The 22,027-nt window shown below is 35.6% G+C and overlaps 1 protein-coding gene across 3 annotated transcripts in view; it reads right to left on the bottom strand.

Annotated features, from left to right (window-relative positions):
* Positions 1-22,027, bottom strand: part of CTNNA2 (catenin alpha 2) — a 516,068-nt gene that overhangs the window by 350,263 nt on the left and 143,778 nt on the right. For all 3 annotated transcript variants that reach the window (XM_074587252.1, XM_074587254.1, XM_074587251.1), the window contains one exon: positions 14,187-14,390. In XM_074587252.1, coding sequence (XP_074443353.1) covers positions 14,187-14,390 — 204 coding nt within the window. The remainder of the gene's footprint in view (positions 1-14,186; positions 14,391-22,027) is intronic.

Here is a 22,027-nt window from a genome sequence, read left to right as displayed (position 1 = left end):
ATAACTTTTTAAAATTTTTCATCATCTGAATATGTCTATATGGAAGACAAAAGGACGTTACTAGAAAAAAGGTCATGCATCCAATAAAAATAAAAATTCCACTGAGCAAAAACATCATAAGGTAGTTCATAGAGAAAAGAAATACACCAGCAAGTGGTTTGGCCATTTCACATTGCAGCAGCTTCTGTTCTGCTCTATAACAAACAAAAAAACCCAAACATTCAACAGCCTCAGTAAATTCCCTGGGTGAATGATCCCACCAGCTTGGGAAAATTCAGTTTTCGACTTTTTGTTTATTTGTTTTCTTTCCCTTCAAAATGCTATAATAAAATACAACCAATGCAATTTTCTCATTTCTTGGGTTTACGGTGCTCCAGATAATGTGATTTATGTTATTATGTTTTTACGTGATTACGTTAGACACCACCGTTCATCTTACCTATCACCGTCAATCCCTTTCCACTCTACCATGATGTCTCTTTTCAACAAGAGATTGTATGGTGTTTAATACAATAGCTTTAAAAGAACCAAAGGTTTCATTACGTTAATATGTCTCTGATTAATTCTACCTTATCTACTTGTTCAGCTTACCCTTAAAACCCAATTAAAATCTAATTTATCTGATCCCAGGATTCAAATACTATCTGGCAATGCCTTTGACAGCCTTGTAGTAACTACATTACTACACATCATGCCCCAAGGTATTTTAAATTATGTCAGAAAGAGCTCAGTCATTGTCCACTTAAAGCTACAGAATTTTATTTTGAGGATCTCCAATTTTACATGGGAATGTATAAATTTATTTGCAATGTTAATGCAGAATTACAATTCTAATGCATCCATCTGGTTTGTCACTCTTCTAGTGTTGTCCTGTTTTTTGTTTTTAAATAATTGCTTAACACATTAAAAAAATTAGTCAAGGTAGCAGTTAATTAATCCGACAAACATACAAAAAACCTACATAACATATGTATTGTGAAAATGTGTTGTCAATATGTTAACCTAAACTTTATAGTAGCTTACTTTATAAAGCAGATCAGCTTAAAGATTTATTATAGGCAAATGAATTTCACAAAATGTTTAATTTCATTCTGTTGAAGCCAAATGCATGCTAAAATATTTAAAACAGTTGCGATATCTTTTAAAAGGAAGGGTTCTGAGAAAGTTTCCAAATGCTATTGAATGTTACGAAAACTGGATAAATACTTAAAATTCCAATTAGAATCCAAACCAAAATGAAGATTACTCCTTCAGCTCAGTCATCTTAAAAGAAATGAAACTTCTACTGTTTCACTGAGGAAGTTTCAGGGAACTGATTACAGTAAGGATGCTTTTTCTTTCATTTCTCAAGTAAAAACATACACATAAACCACGTGCTCCCAGTGTCTGGCTAATACATAATTCTGGAGAAAGTAACAAGTTACTGTGTCACCAGACATATTTGTCCTCACAATTCTACCGTATTTAGGCAGTCATAATATAATCTATCAGTCCCAATATCAAATCCCACTGAACACCAATATATCTCATTTCCTATTATCATATATTTGATATTAATTAGCCTGTATTAGCATGCATATGTTCTTGAGCTCTGCCTCAAACATCTACATCTGAAATAATTTCAAAAAGGGCAGGAGAAGCTTTTACTCCTTGCCTGCCAATTTCCTTATTGAAATCAAAACATCAATGCCTTTCAAAAATGCAAGTAGAACTTAATATCTGATTTCTATTTGATAGTTCATGCAGTTAATATTAATTTGACTATTTTTTTCCCCAAAATAACCTTTTGAATATATATTTTTTTTAAAGGTCCCATAACTACTAACAAGGTAACCTCTTCATTTTCTGTATTACTACATTTCCTTTGATTACAGCTGTATCACATCGGCATGCAGATCTTTACTGTGGTAGAAAACATTTCTGGTGTGCAAGTGTGCCCTCTTCTGGACATCTAATACCATCATATCAGATGACAGTTCTCCAAATGATATTGAATTTTTCCATCACTACCTTACAGAGCCTTGTTCTCATTTGTAAAAACACTCCTTGTGTAAACAAACAAACAAAAAAAAAAATGCAAACCAATGTAGGGTACATAAACCTGTGGTTTACACACACTAATGTAATTTTCTAGTTTTGTAGATTTGATTGCATGGAAGTGTAAATACTGTAATGACATTACTAATATGAAAAGAGTTTTGACCATTGCCTGTGGGAAAGTGTATCCTTGACTATAACAATGATGATCTAATGTACTAAATGGGAAAAATTTCACTTCACATCCTCTATCCTTCCTCTATTTTGATGTGACTTTTACCAGTTTTTAATAAGAACGAAGAAAGACTACTACAAACTGCTCAAGGCTAATTTAATGTATATCATGATGTTAATGCAGTTGCCTACGTCAGATTTTGACAATGCTCAACAGGAGTTATATAGACTTATTTACTAAAGAAGGGCAACCATGCCCTTTACAATACATAGCTGATGAACACTTGCACACAGAGAACCTAAGCCTGTTTACAGCTACTCCCTCCTCTGCTCACCTGCAGAATAATAATATCTCAGAGAAACAAATGTGCATAGATAATTTACTCTTTATGTTTCCATTGCTGCCTTCAGGTTTTCCACATGATTACCCGAATTTGGACACATTATGAATACCAAAAAAATCCACCTCAATGTCAAGTGAACAGAAAATGTTTTGTAGCCTCCAGGAGACACAGATTTTTTACGTGGTTTTCTGAAAGCTTACTAATTTCAGTAGGTCCATGCTTATTTTATTTTAATGCATTCCCAGTAATTCTAGAAGCATTGGGAATATTTTGCTTTGCATCCAAAAGAATACAATGCACAACAATGTTAATCTGAACTGTGCAAATATTGAAAGATCTATACACCAAAAGCAGGTATACATAGAGCTAATCATCATATTGCTATTGGTATAGTATAACATGCATGAAAAATCTCTCTCATACTGATATTGATTTGCAGACATGGAAAAATAACAAATTAATGACCCATAAATGCTAACTTCAGTAAAAAGAAAATTTATAGAAGTTATGAGTCACACTATATACAAAAGGTTGATGAAGGACTTTTATACAGGTGAACAAATAGCTCTAACAACATTATTTTCAGATAGCCTAAGTCTTGCAAACATTAAGGCAATGCTTTCCAGCATATTAAAAGCACTGATGCAGAAGTCATTACTTCTGTAAGAACACACTTTAGAAAAAACAAAACTAATTAATGCAAAATAAAATCAGCTATGACGTGAAAAATCACTAGAAGACAATGCAATGCCTTCCCCCCCCTCCCACCCCGCAAGAAACATTTATTGTCTGTTTAAAATGAGGACATATTCTGATAAGGTATCAGAAGTATAGCCAGGTATGAGGTAGAACGAAGAGGAATAATAAATGCATTTGTCAAAAAAGGCAAGTTTTCTGGAGGCAAAGTATTGATGAACTTGCGTCCCACTTAATAAATCATTCATTCCAAATTATGGCATGTAGGAAATTAACACCACAGCAGTTTGGGTTGTTGGTCAGAAAAAAAAAAAAAAAAAAAAATCATCAAAATGAAATCCCATGTAATCTTCCCCATGACTGTTGTGCCCACTTCATTCTGCCCCATGTCATTCTTCTCCCAGTTTTCAGTTCAATAGGCAAACCAAAGAAATTCATTATTTGCCCAGTTATAGCAAAAATTTAGTACATATGCTAAGGAGGTTCAGTTAGTCTTTAAAGAAGAAGATATTAAATTGAGAGAAAACCTATGTCTTTGAAGAGACAGACATCATGCACACCCACCAACAGTCAAACGCTACAATTATACAAATTACAGAAAAAAAAAAAAAGTGGAAATGTCAAGGCACCTAAACTTTAATGAATTAAGTCTGACATGACATCAATTTTAATGTTGGACTAACAGAGGCCCAGAAAAACTAAGCATTATATGAACATACAAAGTCAGTGATAAAAGGCAAATAATTTAACTTCCAGGCCTGTTACTTAACCACTAGCCATTTCTTCCTACTGCGACAAATAGCAAAGAAAGGAGCAACTGTAATATATAGAATTCTCCTGTATATTTAAATTCACCATGAGACTGAAACATTTGAATTTACTTGTGGAAAAAACAGTGTTTCCTGATTAGGCACCCAGTGTTTTAAAGGCAAAGACAGGGAAAAAATGAAAAATCCAGAGGAACAAAGATCTGACAGAAATTTAGAATATGTTAGAAATATTAATGAGACATTAATGAGACACCAAGAAAATAATTATTATTTAATATATTTCTTAGAAGTTAAGGGAGATAATGCTGGATTAACTTTTATTGGAAGATACAATATCTCTGTCTGAACTGGTGGTTTGGAAGTTGTTAGCCATCATGACCCAAAGGAAATGGGACTGTTGGTATAATAATCTTGGGCAAACATTTAAACTTATGACTAAATTCCACTGCAACTTAATAGGTTCTTAATTTTAAACATATATAGGATGCACTGGGGCCTGAGAAGCAAAAACCAAGAAGGAACTTTAAAAACCACCACCACCGCCAGCAACAAAAGTTGTGAAGACAATTGTTTCTGGTTTTATTGTAAATCTGGTCATTCTGTATTTTAAAACTTAGGTCATGTGACAATTTACTATCATTATAAACATAGTTATATTCACTACTATATACAGGTATCATTATTTTCTGAAAATATATTGTTTTTAATCTTTCTTATAAACTGCTTCATAGCAGCTGAAAATAGATGCATAAGAATTTTTTTTAACAGTTCTTGAAAAGCCAGACATTACATAAAATGTAAAACGGCAATTTGAATACACTGTAGTGGAACCTAAATTAGATGGCAGAAAGAACTTTGATATTGCACGTGTGTGATTAAAACTGCGTGTCAGTTCTATTGGCATCTTTCATTAATCTTATTCCATCTCCATTTCCCTTGTACTTAATTTCTCACAGGTCTCCTGTATAATTTATCCACCCATATTGGCATATACCTACACACACTTTAAAAAAATACAAGCCTTTTATATTTGTCTGTTTCAGACAGGACTTCGAATATTTTTTTTTCTTTTCAAGTCACAGAATTTTGAGAAGGGAAGTGGGAGCTGTCTTTCCCATTTTTATGTTAGTGACCAAAACAAAAGCGCAACACCAAAAAAAGCCATATTGCTCTTGGAAAGGTGTTTCAGAGAAAAACCGAAAGACTAAGAATGCCTTTGAAAATGTAAACCATTCTGTCTCTTGAAACAGCTCTGCATGAGTACAACTTAGATTTAAAATAATAAATATATATACATCTATACGTAAGGCTATTGTCACTTAGTTTAACCCTCCTCTCTAAAACTGGATCACATGGACTTCTGTCATTCCTCCTACCTATTCTTTAAAAACATTTAGTGACAGAGGTGGCATGATCTTTTGGGCAATATATTCACATAATATTACCTGAATTAGAAGAAGTATTTTAGAATGCCACACAACATAGAACTATAGAATAATTTAGATTGGAAAAGACCTTTAATATAAGATATAGTACTTCTTAAAGCTCAGTTCCTGTGGACAGAGCATACACCTGCTGAAAAATCATACTTCTCTCTGGCTTGCTTTCTGATTGGCCTCTATTAATTTCTAATAAGAAAAGAGGTTGTGGGTTATAAAATACAGAAAAATCTGAAAAAAATAATCAGCAGCAGCTGAGACGCAAATAGTCCAGATAACCGTTCCAATCACAGTATCCAAAGTAACACCAACAGGAATATTAAGAGGAACAGATAGGATAAACATGGAAGTAGTAAGAAGGAGCTCCTTCATATCTTATCAGATCTACATGAGGTGATTTGCTCTACAAAATATTACTCAGAAACTATTCTCAGACATTAAGGTCTACAGAATTTTGTACCCACATAAATGGAATAAAATACCTGCTGCCGCTGTACTCTTCATCTAATATGGTTTGGAAAGTTAAGTTGGAAAGCCTGAAAGTTAAGTTGGAAAGTTTCATGATCCACCACCTACTGACATGTCTGGGCAGGAAAACGTATTGGACAAGTCTACATACAGTAGCCTGCTGCAAAATTTGCAACTCCAGTGAAGTTCACCTTCACTCCTCAGTTCTGGAAATGCTAAATGCATGGTTTCAGACAATGAGTATGTCTAGATTTAAACAGATCCTTAAAAGTGCAGTTTACTTAATAATGAAATAACAATAAAGTGATAACAAGAAATAGAATTCATTGAGGCACTGGAATGTAACATGATTTAGACCTTTTCTTTCCAAGCCTTCAGGTCAGTCACTGGGCTTCATTAATTATATAGAGACATAAAAGAAAGTGAGAAAATAAGTCCTCACATACAGGCATTTGGTTGGATTTACCGGCAGTCTAGAAAATTTCCATACTAATTTGGAGGGAACTATCTTGTCAGAAACATCACTCAACCTAATACAGCAAGCCAGCCTTATATTACAAAAACCTCATGCGCTTTATTTTTTATTTTAACAAGAGATAGAAAATTTTTCTCACAACTTATTGTGGTCTGGCTTGAAAGACAAAGAGCATATATGAAGCACCTATAAAATGTTCTCCAGTGGACACCATCAGGGAAAAGCTATCATCCCTGTGATTCAGAAACAGCATTTACTCACACAAATATTAATTCAGTAAATTTAAATATCTACTGGTCCAAACAGATGAAACACCACAGGGCTGTGTAAATTTACAACCACCAGAACCTGAAGTCAAGACAAATTTTTAGCATAACATCAAGCCATTAAATCCTACTTTCTCACAGGCCTTTTCTATTTGGGCTTATAAAACCACATAATAAAGCAATGAACAAATAAATCAAAACTCACTTGTGCAATTTTAAGTGGTGCAGCATTTCTGTAAAACTATCAAAAAATACTGGGCATCCCCTGTGAGACCCTGATGATATCATCAAAAAAGAAGAGTCAGAAGGTTCCTTAAAAGTTGTCTCAAGTTACACTCTAGGTAGCATACTTAGACAGTGATTTATGTACAGTCATGAGAAGTCGAGGCACTCAAGAGGGACGCATAAATACAAAGAAACGGAAACCAACTGAAAAGCAATGCTGTGACATATCATAAAGTGTTTGCCCATTTGGGAATACACCCTATTCCTCTAGTCATAACTACTGTGTTTGTACTTGTTCCAAGTTAGGAAAGACAAAAGTGCTCATACAGCCTCTGAAAGAGCGAAGTGAATAGTAAAATAGCTTATCTCTGGCTTGAAATACAGTAAGAAGCTTTAAACAAACCATTGGCCTCTAAAAATTATTTGGAAATCGAGGAACTCAACAATGGTATCAACGGAAAAATTGTCCTGCTGAGCCGGTTATGCCTAAATCAGTTGATCCTGATGACCCAGCAGTCAAATCTCTTGTCACTCATCCCTGATTACTCATCTCAGGACAGCTACAGACATTTCTCTGTCTCATAACTGTAATTTACTGCTCACTGTCACCCAGATTAACCTTATGCAAGTCAGCAGCAGAACTGAAACGTGCACAAGAACTATTACTTTTCTCTTAAATATGAATTCAGATGGAGCTGTTAAATATGGAAGCTGACAGTACCTTGAGAGTTTATAGATTTTCATTTGCTATCATGCTTTTCATTCTCCAATCCAGCACGATAACTTCAGCTATCCATTAAGGACATTTCATTTTCATATACTGCAGCACAGTATATGTTATTTTTTATTTATTTAATTTATTTATTTAAATTATTTTTTTTTTTTTTAAATTATTTAAATTTAAATTTTTTAAATTTATTTTATTTTTTTAATTTATTTTTATATATAAATTTTATATAAATAAATTTAAATTTATTTTATTATAAATAAAAAATTATTTAAAACAAAAAATAATTTTATTTTGAGTGATTAGAATTTTTCGCTGATATATTTGTGAAGAAAAACTTCCTGTAGACTTGTGTTTTCTCATTTGTTCCTTATATATTTTGCATTTTCAAGATATGACATTTTCTTCTCTGTAAGAAATGGGAATTAGAGCTTATGGCATCTCGGTTACAGTGAAAAGACATCAGGAATGAGTAGTAACTTTAGAGAACAAGATTAAAAGGAGAAAACACTAAGGAATGTTATTCCTCTGCCAATATCAGTAAAATATCAACAAAAAAAGCACCCATCCTGCAGTGCCCCGGTCCTCATGTCTATATGTTAAACTGCCAGTGGTAATACAAGGACTTCAAAAAGGATTGTTCATTCCACTTGGACACTTGCAAATATTCCCTGTCCCAAAGCCCAATCACAATAAAAGCAAAGCCCAAGCACTTATGAAATGTTGGCAGCGGCTGGGAGCAGGAGCACTGGGTGAGAGGAAAAGGAAGGCATGAGAGTGAATGTTGGCTTAATAATGAAACCAAAGGTTTAAGAAGATAATCTTGTATTTGAACCAGATAGGAAATGCCTTTTCAAATGCGGATTTGAAATAATGCCAAGACAGCATTCAAGTGATTACAGGGGTCTTTGGTCATGGCTTACTCACTTGTCAACTGCTTTCCGAATTTCTTTGATACACCTCAGCAACCCAAAATTCAGTCTTTCTCTGCTTGTCACAGAAACTGGTGATGTCACAGGGAATTAAAAGCATCCCTTTTTAAGCATATTTTTCTAAAGATATAATTTTCTTCTTTTCTTATCCTAATCAGACATCAACATAGCAGCACCCTGACGCTTGCTAGAATGGGTGCTGAGCATTGGGTTATGAGAGTTTGGCAGTGTACTTCTAATCCGGGAGTCTGAGTTTAAGAGCTTGAACTCCCAGGATTTTTGCTCCCTGACAGCCTGCAATAGAAATCATGAAGGATCCAGGGGAGTAAACCAGCAGGAAACTAGACCACACCCAGAACTAACCTCCTATTAAATAATTTGTTCATTTAGACAAATGGAAAACAATTGTATTAAGAGCTTCCATGGAACTGTATTTAGTTCTTCTCTGTAGGATATGTCTAGAAATGTAATTTTATTTTGAAATAAATTATGAGATTTATCACACGCACATAAGAATCTGAAAAAAAAAAAAACCAAACAATTTTCAGTGAGAGATGGAAAAAAGTCATATGACCCATCAGACTAAGATTCCTCCTGCCACTGCTTCTCAGAAATAAAAGATTTTAAAGTTCAGCTGAGTTCAGCATAGAAATAATAGATACCATGCTGGGAAAATATTTTGACAGCATAAAATCCCATATTTCCATGCTGGGAAAATATTTTGAGCTACCAATAAGACAAATGAAACTAATACATATTACTAGATCCACAAATAATAATGAAACAGTTTACATCTCATCTCCATAGAAGGTCTTGCAAGAGGGCTTATGTACTGTGAGACTCCTGTCAATGCAATACATTATACAAATGCATAGTTATTCATAGAGCTGGTAAAGATCCTAGGGACTAATTTTCCTGCAGCAATAATACAAAAACCTTCCACAGTAATAATTGCTTAAATAATATCTGAATTGGGACCAGAACAGATGAATATTTGCAAAGACAGCTTGATAAAGAAATTAAAAAAATCTTATTTGACACATAGCAAATGGAACAAACCAACATTTACCTGAGAAGAAGGAAGGAAGAACCAAAACACACTTCTCCAAACATGTCTTTTCATAGTCCTCTAAATACATTTCTGTCAGTTTTCCTTTATAATAAAAAATAATGCAACTGCAAAACCAGCATTATAATGCCCATCTGCATTGAAATCTGCTCTATCCTTCTCTTTACAGCATTTCTTTTCATATTTTTCTTTGGTTGCCAACTTTTTGAATGTGATTATCTGCAATTTTTTTTAAACTCATATCCCTATGCCTCACCTCTTGAAGTTTTTTTTCACCAATCTTGTGTACTCCTCACCAAATGGTGAGATAACCTGTGGCATCTGTCTATATAGTTTTCTGAAGTACAAAACAGCTTTAAGTTACTTCAGTAAAATTCCGGATAATGCACAGAGAGATTTTACCCCCGGCATATAACTAATTGGAAGAAGATCATTACCTACTTGCGTCATGGTTAGTCTGTGATGGATCCATAAAAAATGGGTAGATGAATGCAGAAAAAACAACATTGCTTTGTGTGTTAAATTTTCCCTTCCTATGGAGCAGAGCATATGGATCCACTGAAGTCTGGTAAAGCACCTAGTGACAAAAAAGATCTCAAGTGCATGGAATATACCAGGAGATATGATAGATGTACTTGAAAAGCCCTGCAACCGCAGGAGCACAGAAGACAAGGTGCATCCCTCCCTGCAGGGAACTTTCTTAGAAAGAGATGGGCACAGGGAGGGGTTCTGGAGGTGGAGGAGGTTTTCTTATATATCTTATACTACTTAAAAGGCAGAAGTCCTTACATTGTTCAGTTGGAAGCTATTTCCTTTTCTTGCACACAAAACCTGGGAAAACCCTTTTTTCTCCTTGCACTGCCTTCAGCATTCATCATTTGAAATGCTAGAAAGCACAATGCAGCATCACATAGACAACTTTGCATTTGACACAGCTGCGTATAAACCATCCAGCTTCCAATTCATGCCTGCAATACTATCCATTGGCACAAAAGCAAAAGATCAGTGCAGCTTCAAGAACATCTCCATTCTGAGTATGTTCTTTTGCACTCGATATTTTACTTACCTGCTGTGAAAATTTAATATAAGACAGAATACAAACCACAACCAATTTATATGGGACTTTGCAGTGTAAATATACAATAGGTAAACGGGAATCTAGAATCTTCATTAAAAAAAAAAAAATAGAAATGCTTTTGTATACAGAAGAAACATCTCTCTGAACCCAAATCATAGAAGTAGATAACTTGAAAGGAACAATTTTAAGCTGGAGAAGGATTGAACCAGCACTGACTGTACAGCACATTGCCCATATCCTGGACTTCACTGTCTGTGTCCTTTAAATATGACCACAAAATATTTAATTTGTTCCATGTTTTTTGTATCTCATGGCAAGCATCAAAAGCAGTATGCACATTTGATAAACAATTACCAGCCAAAAATGATCTGTCATTTTCCAGGTATCAAACAGCAAAAAAACCAAAGCATCAATGTCTGATTAAACTTCACAGGCTTGAAAATGAGAGCAAAATTGCAATGGTTTAAGACCGTATGGGCAGAAGATTTTAAAGATGTCAATCTTTGCCAAATCTTCTCAAACACAACATGCTCTGACATTCTAGCCACTTCTTGGTCAAACTTATAACTGAGTTATGTTCGGAGTATGCCTTTCTGGTTTACCCATTTGAAACTCATCCAAGCTTTTAAAAAACTTTTCAAATTAAATACTTTGTCACAATAAACATGTTTAGCATTACTACAAACCCAAGAAAATCCATCCATAGGTTTAAGCAAAAGGTTAAATACTAAAGCAAATTCTGCCAGTGCAGACAAAAGGGTGAAATTCAGTCTCTAGATAGATGCCTAAACAACAGCTGCCTACAAGGAGGTACCTAATCTCCTATCCTAGTTAATGGGGATTTAGTTAACATAGTCAGAGGAGTCTACAGTTATTTAACCTATCCCATATTAGATTATAACACTTAGTCATCTGAATGGCTCTTCAGGTTCCCTTGTCAGTGTTGATCTGATCTCCAGTATTGATCTGATCTCCATCAATTATAGCAGGAGGTTAAGCAACTGAGGCTCAAATGATTTGATAAAGGTAGGAGTCTGCCCATTTGTTCTTCCCTAGAGTATATATGGCATGGAAGTGGGGCTGGCACGTACGACACAAGACCCATGGATCCAAATGCTTCTGAATGGGAGACTGAGGAATCTCCGTTCAAATAAGCACCAGGCTATTTAAACTAGTAGTTAAAAATGCCACTAGGCATCTATCTTTAAATAACTGAATTGATGCCTCTAGTTTATCTGTTCGTACCTGTGTATAGAAACCTAAATTTATGTGTATCAATCTGTAAACTGAATCCCATCTGCTATATCTGCTAAGATCAGCTTGGAAAACAAAGTTTAATGCAATATCATTCTCAAATTCTACCATCACAAGTATGTTAAAATTAGAAGTAGTTCACTTTTCAATAACTTAAGTATACATTCAGTTCTTTCAATAGTAGCTCTAAATTACCCAATAGCTGTAAAAAATAGCTTAAATTGATTATACTCAATACAGAGCAGAGAAAACAAAAAAAATACTACAGGAATTGTGCTGCCTAGACTAATTAGTACAGGAAAAAATCCCAAAACAAAAAAGGAGGAAGACAAATTCAAAAACATATCATGGTAACAATAAAAACAGATGCTCATATACCATTACGTTTTTAAGTAAAAACCATGAAACTATATTAGCCACCTTTAGTGCAGTCATAAATGCCTCCAGTCATTCAAATCTCTCCTCCCTCTGTAAATGTGGTCAGAAATGCAGTAAGAATGTTTCTGGTGAAGGGCAAATTGCATTGTTACCAAAACCACGTTTACTTAAAAAGACACATCCCAATAAAATAGGAAGCCCCCCAATCCATCAGTTCTCAAAGTTTTTTGAAAGACCTTTAAAGATTACATGTAACTAATAATTCTACAAAGCAAGAATTTCTAGGAAGGAATCCAGCAAGTCCTCTTCCACCACAGTCTCATCACTCATTATTTAATGCTGTGTCTATAATTTCTAACCCATAACACAACAGCATAGACTTTGCTTTCATTCAGAAAAACTTTTCCACTACCACTTCATAAAAAACAAAAAGCAAATTACATATGCTTTTAAATTCTGCACCAACACAAACAGCTACTCCTTAGGGTAACTCTATTATATGAAATACCTTAAAAAAGTCACAGTTAATATTGAGCTGTACAATAAAATGACTAAAGGGCTGAATTTTGCACTATTGATACTGCATTGTATCAGTCTACCAACTAACTATAACAGTACCAATGAAAATAACTGAGTTAAAGGTTTATACTCAATCTTTTCAACGTTATTTTGATGATTATAGAAAAATGGGATCAAAACATGCCACCTGATAGTCTGGTAGCAATGATAAGAAACAGCAAAGGATAGCATGCTCAGTCTCATACACGTTTGCAAACATTTCAGGTCATATAAAGCAGGTTTGTAAACTCAGTGTAAAAATTTTTGGTAGTCTTAAAACTCAGTGTCCACAATGTCCAGAGCATCACAGAATGGCAGTCACATCACTCAGAATGACTGCTTGTTTCAAATGGCAGCCACCATATTTTTAGAAGAGAAAAGAAAAATAAAAATCTTTTCTCAACAATAAATTCAAATAAATAAATAAAATATTCCTATTCAAATAAAAAGTATCAAATATAAATAAATTCAAACGAACAAAGTTCTCATCAATAAAATGCCATTTTAAAAGAGGTTGTTTACATTGTTTAGGACTTTTCTACACATCCTCTTAAGGACCCAGTGGTAGTACTTCTGAGTTTTAATACGCAATGTTAGGAGGAAAGAGTTTTCTGGAATAACTTATGCAGAACAAAGGTTATGCACCACTGATTAATACCACGTCGAACAACTTAACACCTCCTGAAACCCTACACAGGTCAGTATCTAGGATACTGCAGGTATGCTTTATGTGAACAGCACTAGTGCTAAACTCACTACTTTCATGGCAACTGAATATTTAACAGCTCCAACAGTGGGTGAAGACTTTCAATGGTTTAACCTACACAACAAACAGACAACCCCACAAGGGTATCTATAGGTAACATCCTATTAAACAAGCACTGTGACCACCATTACATAGTGGAAATGAAGTGTATTCACTTTCATTAGGACAATAATTTTACAGCCATTCCCCACTTAAGCTGCTTGCCCTTAGTTTTCGTTAAAAAAGCATGTTACCTCAAAAGGAATACTTGTTGGCTATTTATTACATAAAAAGAAACATTAACGCTAAAATTATCAGGAGCATGGGGTTCCTTCACAGGTAAAAAAATATTCCTGTGAACTACTAATTGTACCAAACCTCTGTCAAACATTTGCAATATATTAAAAAGTTAAATAATTCAAATAGCATTACCTTTACTCCCGGTATAAAGACGCATTATTATTTTGTTAATTATTAAAGTCATAGCATTAGCCTCAGAAGGTTTAATCATCTACTGAAAAAGAAGCCAGTAGTAAGAGCATATAACTTACATTATTCATATACTCGCTGAGCAGATCCTGCAGGGCCTGCCGCACGGCATTACACTCGGCTACAATTCGTTCCCGGCGGTCATCTCGCGTGCATGAAGAGTCTGCCATCAGTGCTGCTCCACTGATGATACTCTCCAGCCTTTCTTCAAGAGATGGTCTGAAGCGGGCCTCACTGAAAGTCATTGGGTCTAAAATAATTTTGTTCTGAAAAACAAAACACAAGTGGAAAAATTAGGAGCATACATGGATCTTCAGCAATTTTTAAGTGCCTCATTTCAGTGGCTTCACAAGGTTTTTAGGCTTTCATATAAACAAATTATCCATCAAATTCCTGAAAAATCAATATTACAGAAATATCTGGTAGCTCTAAAATCCCTATATATATATAAATATATATATATATACACACACAAATAATTCACAGCCTATCATTACAACAGACTACTGTTGAGAGCAACATAACTGGTTCAAATATGTATTTGGGAAACGCATAGTATAAAACACTATGTGTATCTTTAACTCTGTATGTTATATGTATATATTTAATCTTGAAGTAAACTAATATTATTCTTTCCTGAATCTTCTGACAACTTCTTGGATATTCAGGAAATTCATAAATATGGTGCAAGTTATCTATGACTGAAGAGAATGTGGAACATTCTGTGTTAACTGCTTCCTTCATTTTGAAATTTGATTATTTTTATTGTAAGAAAACCATTATTATATAATTGCACTTAGACAAAAGTGTTAAATATCTCTGATTCCCATTCTGTAGTGCATATTTTAAAAGCCTTTTTCTAAAGGCTTTTGCAAGCTTGTTTTTGTTTGATTTCATATCAGGAAAAAGTGCTGGATTACTTAACTAAAAAGAGAGCACTACAGAAAGAGAGTCTAAAAAGTCTTTAATTTGTCAAATAGCTTGCTGGTTAGCAAAATATCTTTATTCCACCGGAAAAAAAATATATGTATTTTCAAAGACTGTTCTCCATTAAAGACATTTTAATTCTTAAGTTATGATCACTGCTAAACAGTTGTGTATTTTATATATCAAAGTTAGTACGAAATATCAAATAGAATCATAGAATGACATGTTGGAAGGGACCTCAAGGAGCATCTGGTCCAACCTTTCTAGACAAGATGGCCCAGCACTCATTCAGTTGAATCTTAAAAGTGTCCAATTGTGGGGAATCCACCACTTCCCTGGGGAGATTATTCCAATCGCTGATGCTCTCATTGTGAAAATTTTTCCTCTTGTGTCCAATAGAAATCTCACCAGGAGTAACTCATAGCCATTACCTCTTGACTTTTCCATGTGACTCCTTGTAAAAAGGGAGTCTCCATCTTCTTTGTAGCCACCCTTTAAATACTGGAACATGGTGATAAGGTCTCCCCTAAGCCTTCTTGTCTCAAGGCTGAACAAACCCAGTTCTCTCAGCCTTTCCTCATAGGCCAGGCTTCCCAGTCCTTTGATCATCTTAGTGGCCCTTCTCCGGACCCTCTCCAGCCTGGCCACATCTCTTGTGTATAGCAGGGACCAAAACTGAACACAGTATTCCAGGAGTGGCCTGACAAGCGCTGAGCAGAGTGGGATGATGACTCCTTTATCTCTGCTGGTGATACCCTTGTTAATGCAATGTTGGCTTTCTTTGCCACAGCAGCACACTGCTCGCTCAGAGAACTCAGTGAAGTGAGCTTGTGGTACACCAGGACCCACAGATCCCTTTCTACAGAGCTGTTTCCCAGCCGGGCAGATCCCAGCCTCTGCTGGGATCAACCAAGGGGTCAACCACACCAACCAAGCAGGTTACTTTGTCATAGAAGGCGATCAGGGTTGTCAAGCAAGATTTGCCCTTGGAGAATCTCTGCTGGCTTTTCACAATCACAGAAAAGCTCACAGTTAAGCCAAGGTGTCTCTTGCTCCACTTACTTCCCTTGCCTTTAAAGGGGATGAGCTGTTTTTACGCTTCCAGGACAGCATTCCTGAAAAACTCCCGGCACTCACTAGCTCTTTTATCCTCCATGGAATCTTTCCATGGAATCCCTCCCAACTGACCTCTGAGTGAGCTGAAGTTTGTTCTTCTAAAATCCAAAACTTTGTCTTTGTACCAACTTCAGCATATAGGGCTAAAACACATAGGTTTTACCCCTATCAGTGCACAACATTATGTAATATTATGAGTTCTGAGTCACCACTAGACCATATTCTGACCTGCTTTTCTCCTTTTGTAGTTCAACGTAACAAATACAAAAGCAATAATCGCCTGCTTCCACTTACAGGCACATTAACAACACCGTGTAATTCAGTAACCTTTTGCTGCAGTCATGCAAAGAAGTTTCATAATTTCATATTTTCTAAAAATGCTCTGTAAGTTGTGCACTTCTTATTTGAGGTTTAAAAGAAAATAAATTGTGAAATAGGAATTAAAAACTTAGAAGTATTGTTTTCTAATAATGACACCTATTTTAAAGCACATAGGATTTTTGTTAATGAACTGTTTTGAATTTCATGATATTTTGATAGCTTTATGATTATCCTATTTCCTTTAATATCCAAGAGCAATCAACAAGTGCAAGACAAATGATACAGTTAATTTGAAAAAATACAACACAGTGTATTAAAATGTAAATCAGGATTTGGGGACATGATACATAACCAACATCTGCCTTTAACGCTGAGAAGTGTATCTGTCTATTACGAATCATAACATGCTCAAAACAACTTATTCTAGGCTAAATTCTGATTCCAAGTGAATATGCTTTCACTAATTCAGTGGGACAGGGCTTTTACAAAAGATCTGCTTATTTCTCAATAAAACTTCCAATTAGCTCCACACACAAAAAACATAACTCATTACTATACAAAGAGGATCAAGCCCTGAGAAATATGAAACTTAACTGAATGCATAGAAGTTAAACAGTAATAAACATAAGGATGCCAGGAAATTTGTTAAGATTCATTATTTAATAAAAAAGGACAAATAGAATTTTAACCAGACACCATATTGTTCCAGCTCCAGGAACTGCTGACTTCGCAGAAATAAATGCAGCATTACCCAGAATAAGAAATAATGTCTCACATGTATCTTCTAGGGTCTATGCTTCGTAGCAGTAAGAAGAGCATTTTTACAAGCCTCCAAATTAGAAATCAGTTCTCTAAGAGTTGGGCTTATGCATATTTATGTAGCTGTGCTTTTCAGTCAAATGGTAATACTTAAAGGAGAGAGTTCACCACGACACTATTCTTCCTAAGCATTGGGATTTTTAGAAATCAACCATTTAAATTCATCTGCCAACAGTATATTTAATTCAGCAGTAGCAAGACTGAAATTGCATCAAATGAACTATCTTAGCAATTTATGCCCTTAGTAAGAAAAAGTTATTAAAAAAAATAAATTAGCTGCATGTTTCTACTTATTTTCAGTGTTCTCTTATTCAAATATGGTTGTGTTTTTTTAAATTATCAGAAAATTATCATGTTAATGGTCACGTGGTTTTTTTTTTTATAAAAATGGTCATTAACAATGAAAGGAGGCACTCTTTACTAAAGACTAGAGGGTTTCCAAGAAACAACATACATTCTACTTGTGGCAAACCTCTTTCTCAATCCATAGATTTTATCAAAGCAACATCCACACAGCACTATTGCAATTTTCATGTTTCAATTAGAGCAACATAACCAGTCCTTCCAGAAATGCTTTGCTTTTCCTCCTTTCCTTATAGCCACAGGTGTAAGGTTCTCTACCTACACAGCAAATTTTAAAGAGTAGATCTTACACATCTCAGCGAGTCATGAATCACATTTTTATTCTTAGAGGTTTTTGCAGACCCTGCACTCAGTTTTCTATGAGACCCAATGACCTACCAAGAACATATTCCTGGAATATTTCCATCCTTTTTGAGCCTTGAGGATGAACAATCTGCAGATCAAATATCTCCACTATCTCTGACGCCTGAAACCCAACTCACTATTTTCACAAGCAGTTATCTCATACTCCAGGAATAAATTTAGAAAGTTCTGTACAGGTTACATGCAAACACCATTTACTTTTTAAAAATAAAACGTGTATCTATGAGGCTGTACAATTAATATAAGCCAGCTTTCCTCACTGTAAAACATATAAAATGAATATATTTGTGGGTTTTTTTTCCTAAATAAGAAGAGATCTTTATGACCATCAGACCTTAGCCCATGAAGAATAAAAGCCACTGAGTTGCACTCAGTAATTTTTCATCCATATCACACAAAACTTTATAATGAATTTATAGGCTTGAGAAGTCAGTTAAATATTTGTTTGGGATATTCTGTTAATGAAAATTCAGAATCACAGAATAATTTAGGTTGGAATTAAATTCTCGAGGTTATCTGCTTTAAACACCTTAAAGCAGAGTCAACTTTGACATCACGCCAGGTTGCTCAAGGCTTCATCCAGTCAAGATGAAATCTCCATTCTTGGGAGATTTTCCAAATCTCTCTGCCCCCTCTTTCAGTGTTTGATCACATTCATGATGTAGTTGTTTTGTTTTGTTTTTCTCTCTCCGATATCCAAACAGAATTTTCCTTCAGTCAGCTTGTGCCAGTTACCTCTGATCCCAATACCACAAACCTCACAGTAGACTCTAGTTCCATTTTCTCTACACTATCCTACTAGGCAGTTGAAGACACCAACAAGATTCCTCCTCAAAGCCTCTTGCTCTGCAGTCCAAAAAATTCCCAGTTTTGTCAGCCCCTCCCAATTTGTCACATCCTGCAGCCTCCTCATCATCTTGCGGTCTCTGCTGGATCTGTTTAAGTCGGTCAGTCTTCCTTGCACCAGGAAGCCCCAAAACGGACCTGGAAGGTCTGATGCGGTTTCACACATGCCAAATATAGGGGTAAAAATCACTCTCCTTGACCTAATGCCTACACTTCTACTAATGCAGCCTCGTAGGTGGCTGATCTGCATGGCTGAAAGGGTGGCACTGCTGACTCAAGTTGAATTTCCTGTCCACCAGGAACATCAAATGCTTTTTTTGCCTGGCTACTTTCTTAACCCTAATGTCACACAAAGCACACCATACTGACCAAAACTAACTTTTGGGCCTCGCAATACACTTTTATAACAAGAAACACTCTGGGAAAGAAAACCTTAGAGGTTCTAAGGAAAGAAATAGAACAACTACGCTTTGTTTAAAATATAATAAATAAAGATGTAGTTACCTATGGACAGATGGTTATAAATACATATTATTATAAATTTTTATTTTAAATTCTAAACTTTTCCTCAAATATCTTAAAAGGACAACAGGTTTTTGAGCTTTGGGAAAAAGAGAACAGGGATGAGAACTTGCTACATGACATATTCTTGACATTCAGTTCCCAGAGAGACACTATTTTTTGCTTCTGAAAGGTTTTACTCCTTTTCAAAGAAAGCTCGGTATCTAAATACAGCTTCAGACTGTGTTATTGACACGTACAAAGTTCTTACACATATATTAACATTATGTTAACAAGGAAATAATGTCTTCTTGGTTGGAAATAAAAAAATAGTTGCCAGGAAATGTGGCTAAATAAATTCCTTCAAAAATCTCAAGTCACTTCTTGATAGCCAGTTAATGAATGATGAATGTAAATGAATTGGAACATTTTACATTTCTAATTAGTTAACTAACATTAGAGCCGTAAATCAAGGACTGACACGATAATTCAGGACTTATGTTTCAAGCCTCTTTACAACTGTAGACAGATTAGTGTAAATGAACATAATTTTTGGATTCAGTTGCTGAAACAAAGTCCAAGAAAATTAATTGAAATATAATTGTAGTCTTATTTGAAAACTGTTAAACTTGTGGTAACATCTTCTTTAGGTATATTACACTAAAATATTTTCTCTTATTTTCTCAATTATTTTAAAATTATGTAAAGGTGAGTTTATAGAGTAGTTGTAATGTTTTCATAAAGAATAAAAACTTTTAGAAAATAGACCTCTTCATACTAATTATTACTATATGCTGTCTTGGTCAAACAAGAATAAACTATCATGAACACTAATAAACTACAGGGCACCACTTCTGAAATTTAAAATAACAGCCAAATTATTCACACTTCAACTAAAAGTCTTGAAAATAACCACGTACCCTACATGGTATTATCAGAGAGCACATAATTGTTGAAATTGGTAAAATTTATCTGGATTAGAATATACTTTTTAACAATATAAAAAAATGGTTTTAATTAGAAATATAAACTAAAAATTAAAAATATAAACAAAAAAAAAATGAAGGAAGTTCCAGTTCTTAAAAAAACAACATAAAACACATCCAAATTCATTCCTAAATCAATGGATAGATTCATAAAGTTTGATACTGCTCAGCATTTTGGCAAGCTTGAAAGAAAGCACACTGAAAGCATTATCGTTTCAAAACACTAAATAGCATTAATGGAACACTACTGCTACTATAACCACCTTAGAGCTGGTAACAAAGAGATTCTTAAATTATAGCTCAGCTATATCTCACAATGAAAATTGTGAAAAATCATGTTTTTTTGAGAAAAAAACAACTCAACACACGAACAAACTGGTCTGCAGAGTTGTCCTGTTTGTATAGCTGTACATGTATCAAAGGGGAAATCAGATTCTTACCTTCATACATTCTTCCTAGAATTCCCCACTCAATTACCTCCCATTCAAACACTGACTGAGAGAACAAAAAGGAATCCAATATTTCTTTAGAATCATAGAATTGTCCAATCTAAACCTTCCCTGGCACAGCTCGAGGCCATTTCCTGTTGTCCTATCACTTGTTACTTGGGAGGAGAGACCGACCCCCACCTCTCTACGACCTCCTTTCAGGGAGTTGTAGAGAGCAATAAGGCCTCCCCTCAGCCTCCTCTTCTCCAGGTTAAACAACCCCAAGCTCCCTCAGCCACTCCTCATAAGACTTGTGCTCTAGACCCCTCACCAGCTTTGCTGCCCTTCTCTGGACCCCCTCCAGCTCCTCAATGCCTTTTTTGTGGTGAGAGGCCCAAAACTGGATACAGTATTCGAGGTGGGGCCTCAATAGTACCGAGTACAGGGGGGCAATCACCTCCCTAGTCCTACTCACCACACTGTTCCTGATACAGGCCAGGATGCTGTTGGCCTTCTTGGCCACCTGAATGTGCTGGCTCATATTCAGCTGGCAGTCGACCAACACCCCCAGGTCCTTTTCTGCCAGGCACCTTTCCAGCCACTCTTCCCCAGGCCTGTGGCACTGCATGGGGTTGTTGTGACCCAAGTGCAGGACTCAGCACTTGGCCTTGTTGAACCTCATACCATTGTCCTCAGCCCATCGATCCAGCCTGTCCAGATCCCTCTGCAAAGCCTTCCTACCCTCCAGCAGGTTGACGCTCCCACCTAATTTGGTGTCGTCTGCAAATTTACTGAGGGTGCACTCGTTCCCCTTGTCCAGGTCATCAATAAAGATATTAAGGAGAACTGACTCCAATACTGAGCCCTGAGGAACACCACTTGTGACCAGCCACGAACTGGATTTAACTTCATTCACCACCACTCTCTGGGCCTGGCCTTCCAGCCAGTTTTTTACCCAGAAAAAAGTACTCCCATCCAAGCCATGAGCAGTCGGTTTCTTCAGGAGGATGCTGTGGGAAACTGTATCAAAGGCATTACTAAAGTCCAAGTAAACAACATCCACAGCCTTTCCCTCATCCACCAAGCAGGTCACCTTGCCATACAAGGAGATTATGTTTGTCAAGCAGGACCTGCCTTTCATTAACCCATGCTGACTGGGCACGATCACCTGGTTTTCCTTCATATGCTGCATAATGGCACTCAGGATGATCTGTTCCATAACCTTCCCAGGCA

The sequence above is a fragment of the Larus michahellis genome, chromosome 5, assembly GCF_964199755.1.
Source record: "Larus michahellis chromosome 5, bLarMic1.1, whole genome shotgun sequence".
NCBI classification, from domain to species: Eukaryota; Metazoa; Chordata; class Aves; order Charadriiformes; family Laridae; genus Larus; species Larus michahellis.
The sequence above is the reverse complement of the archived record's forward strand: the minus strand, read 5'-3'. Positions and strand labels throughout refer to the sequence as shown.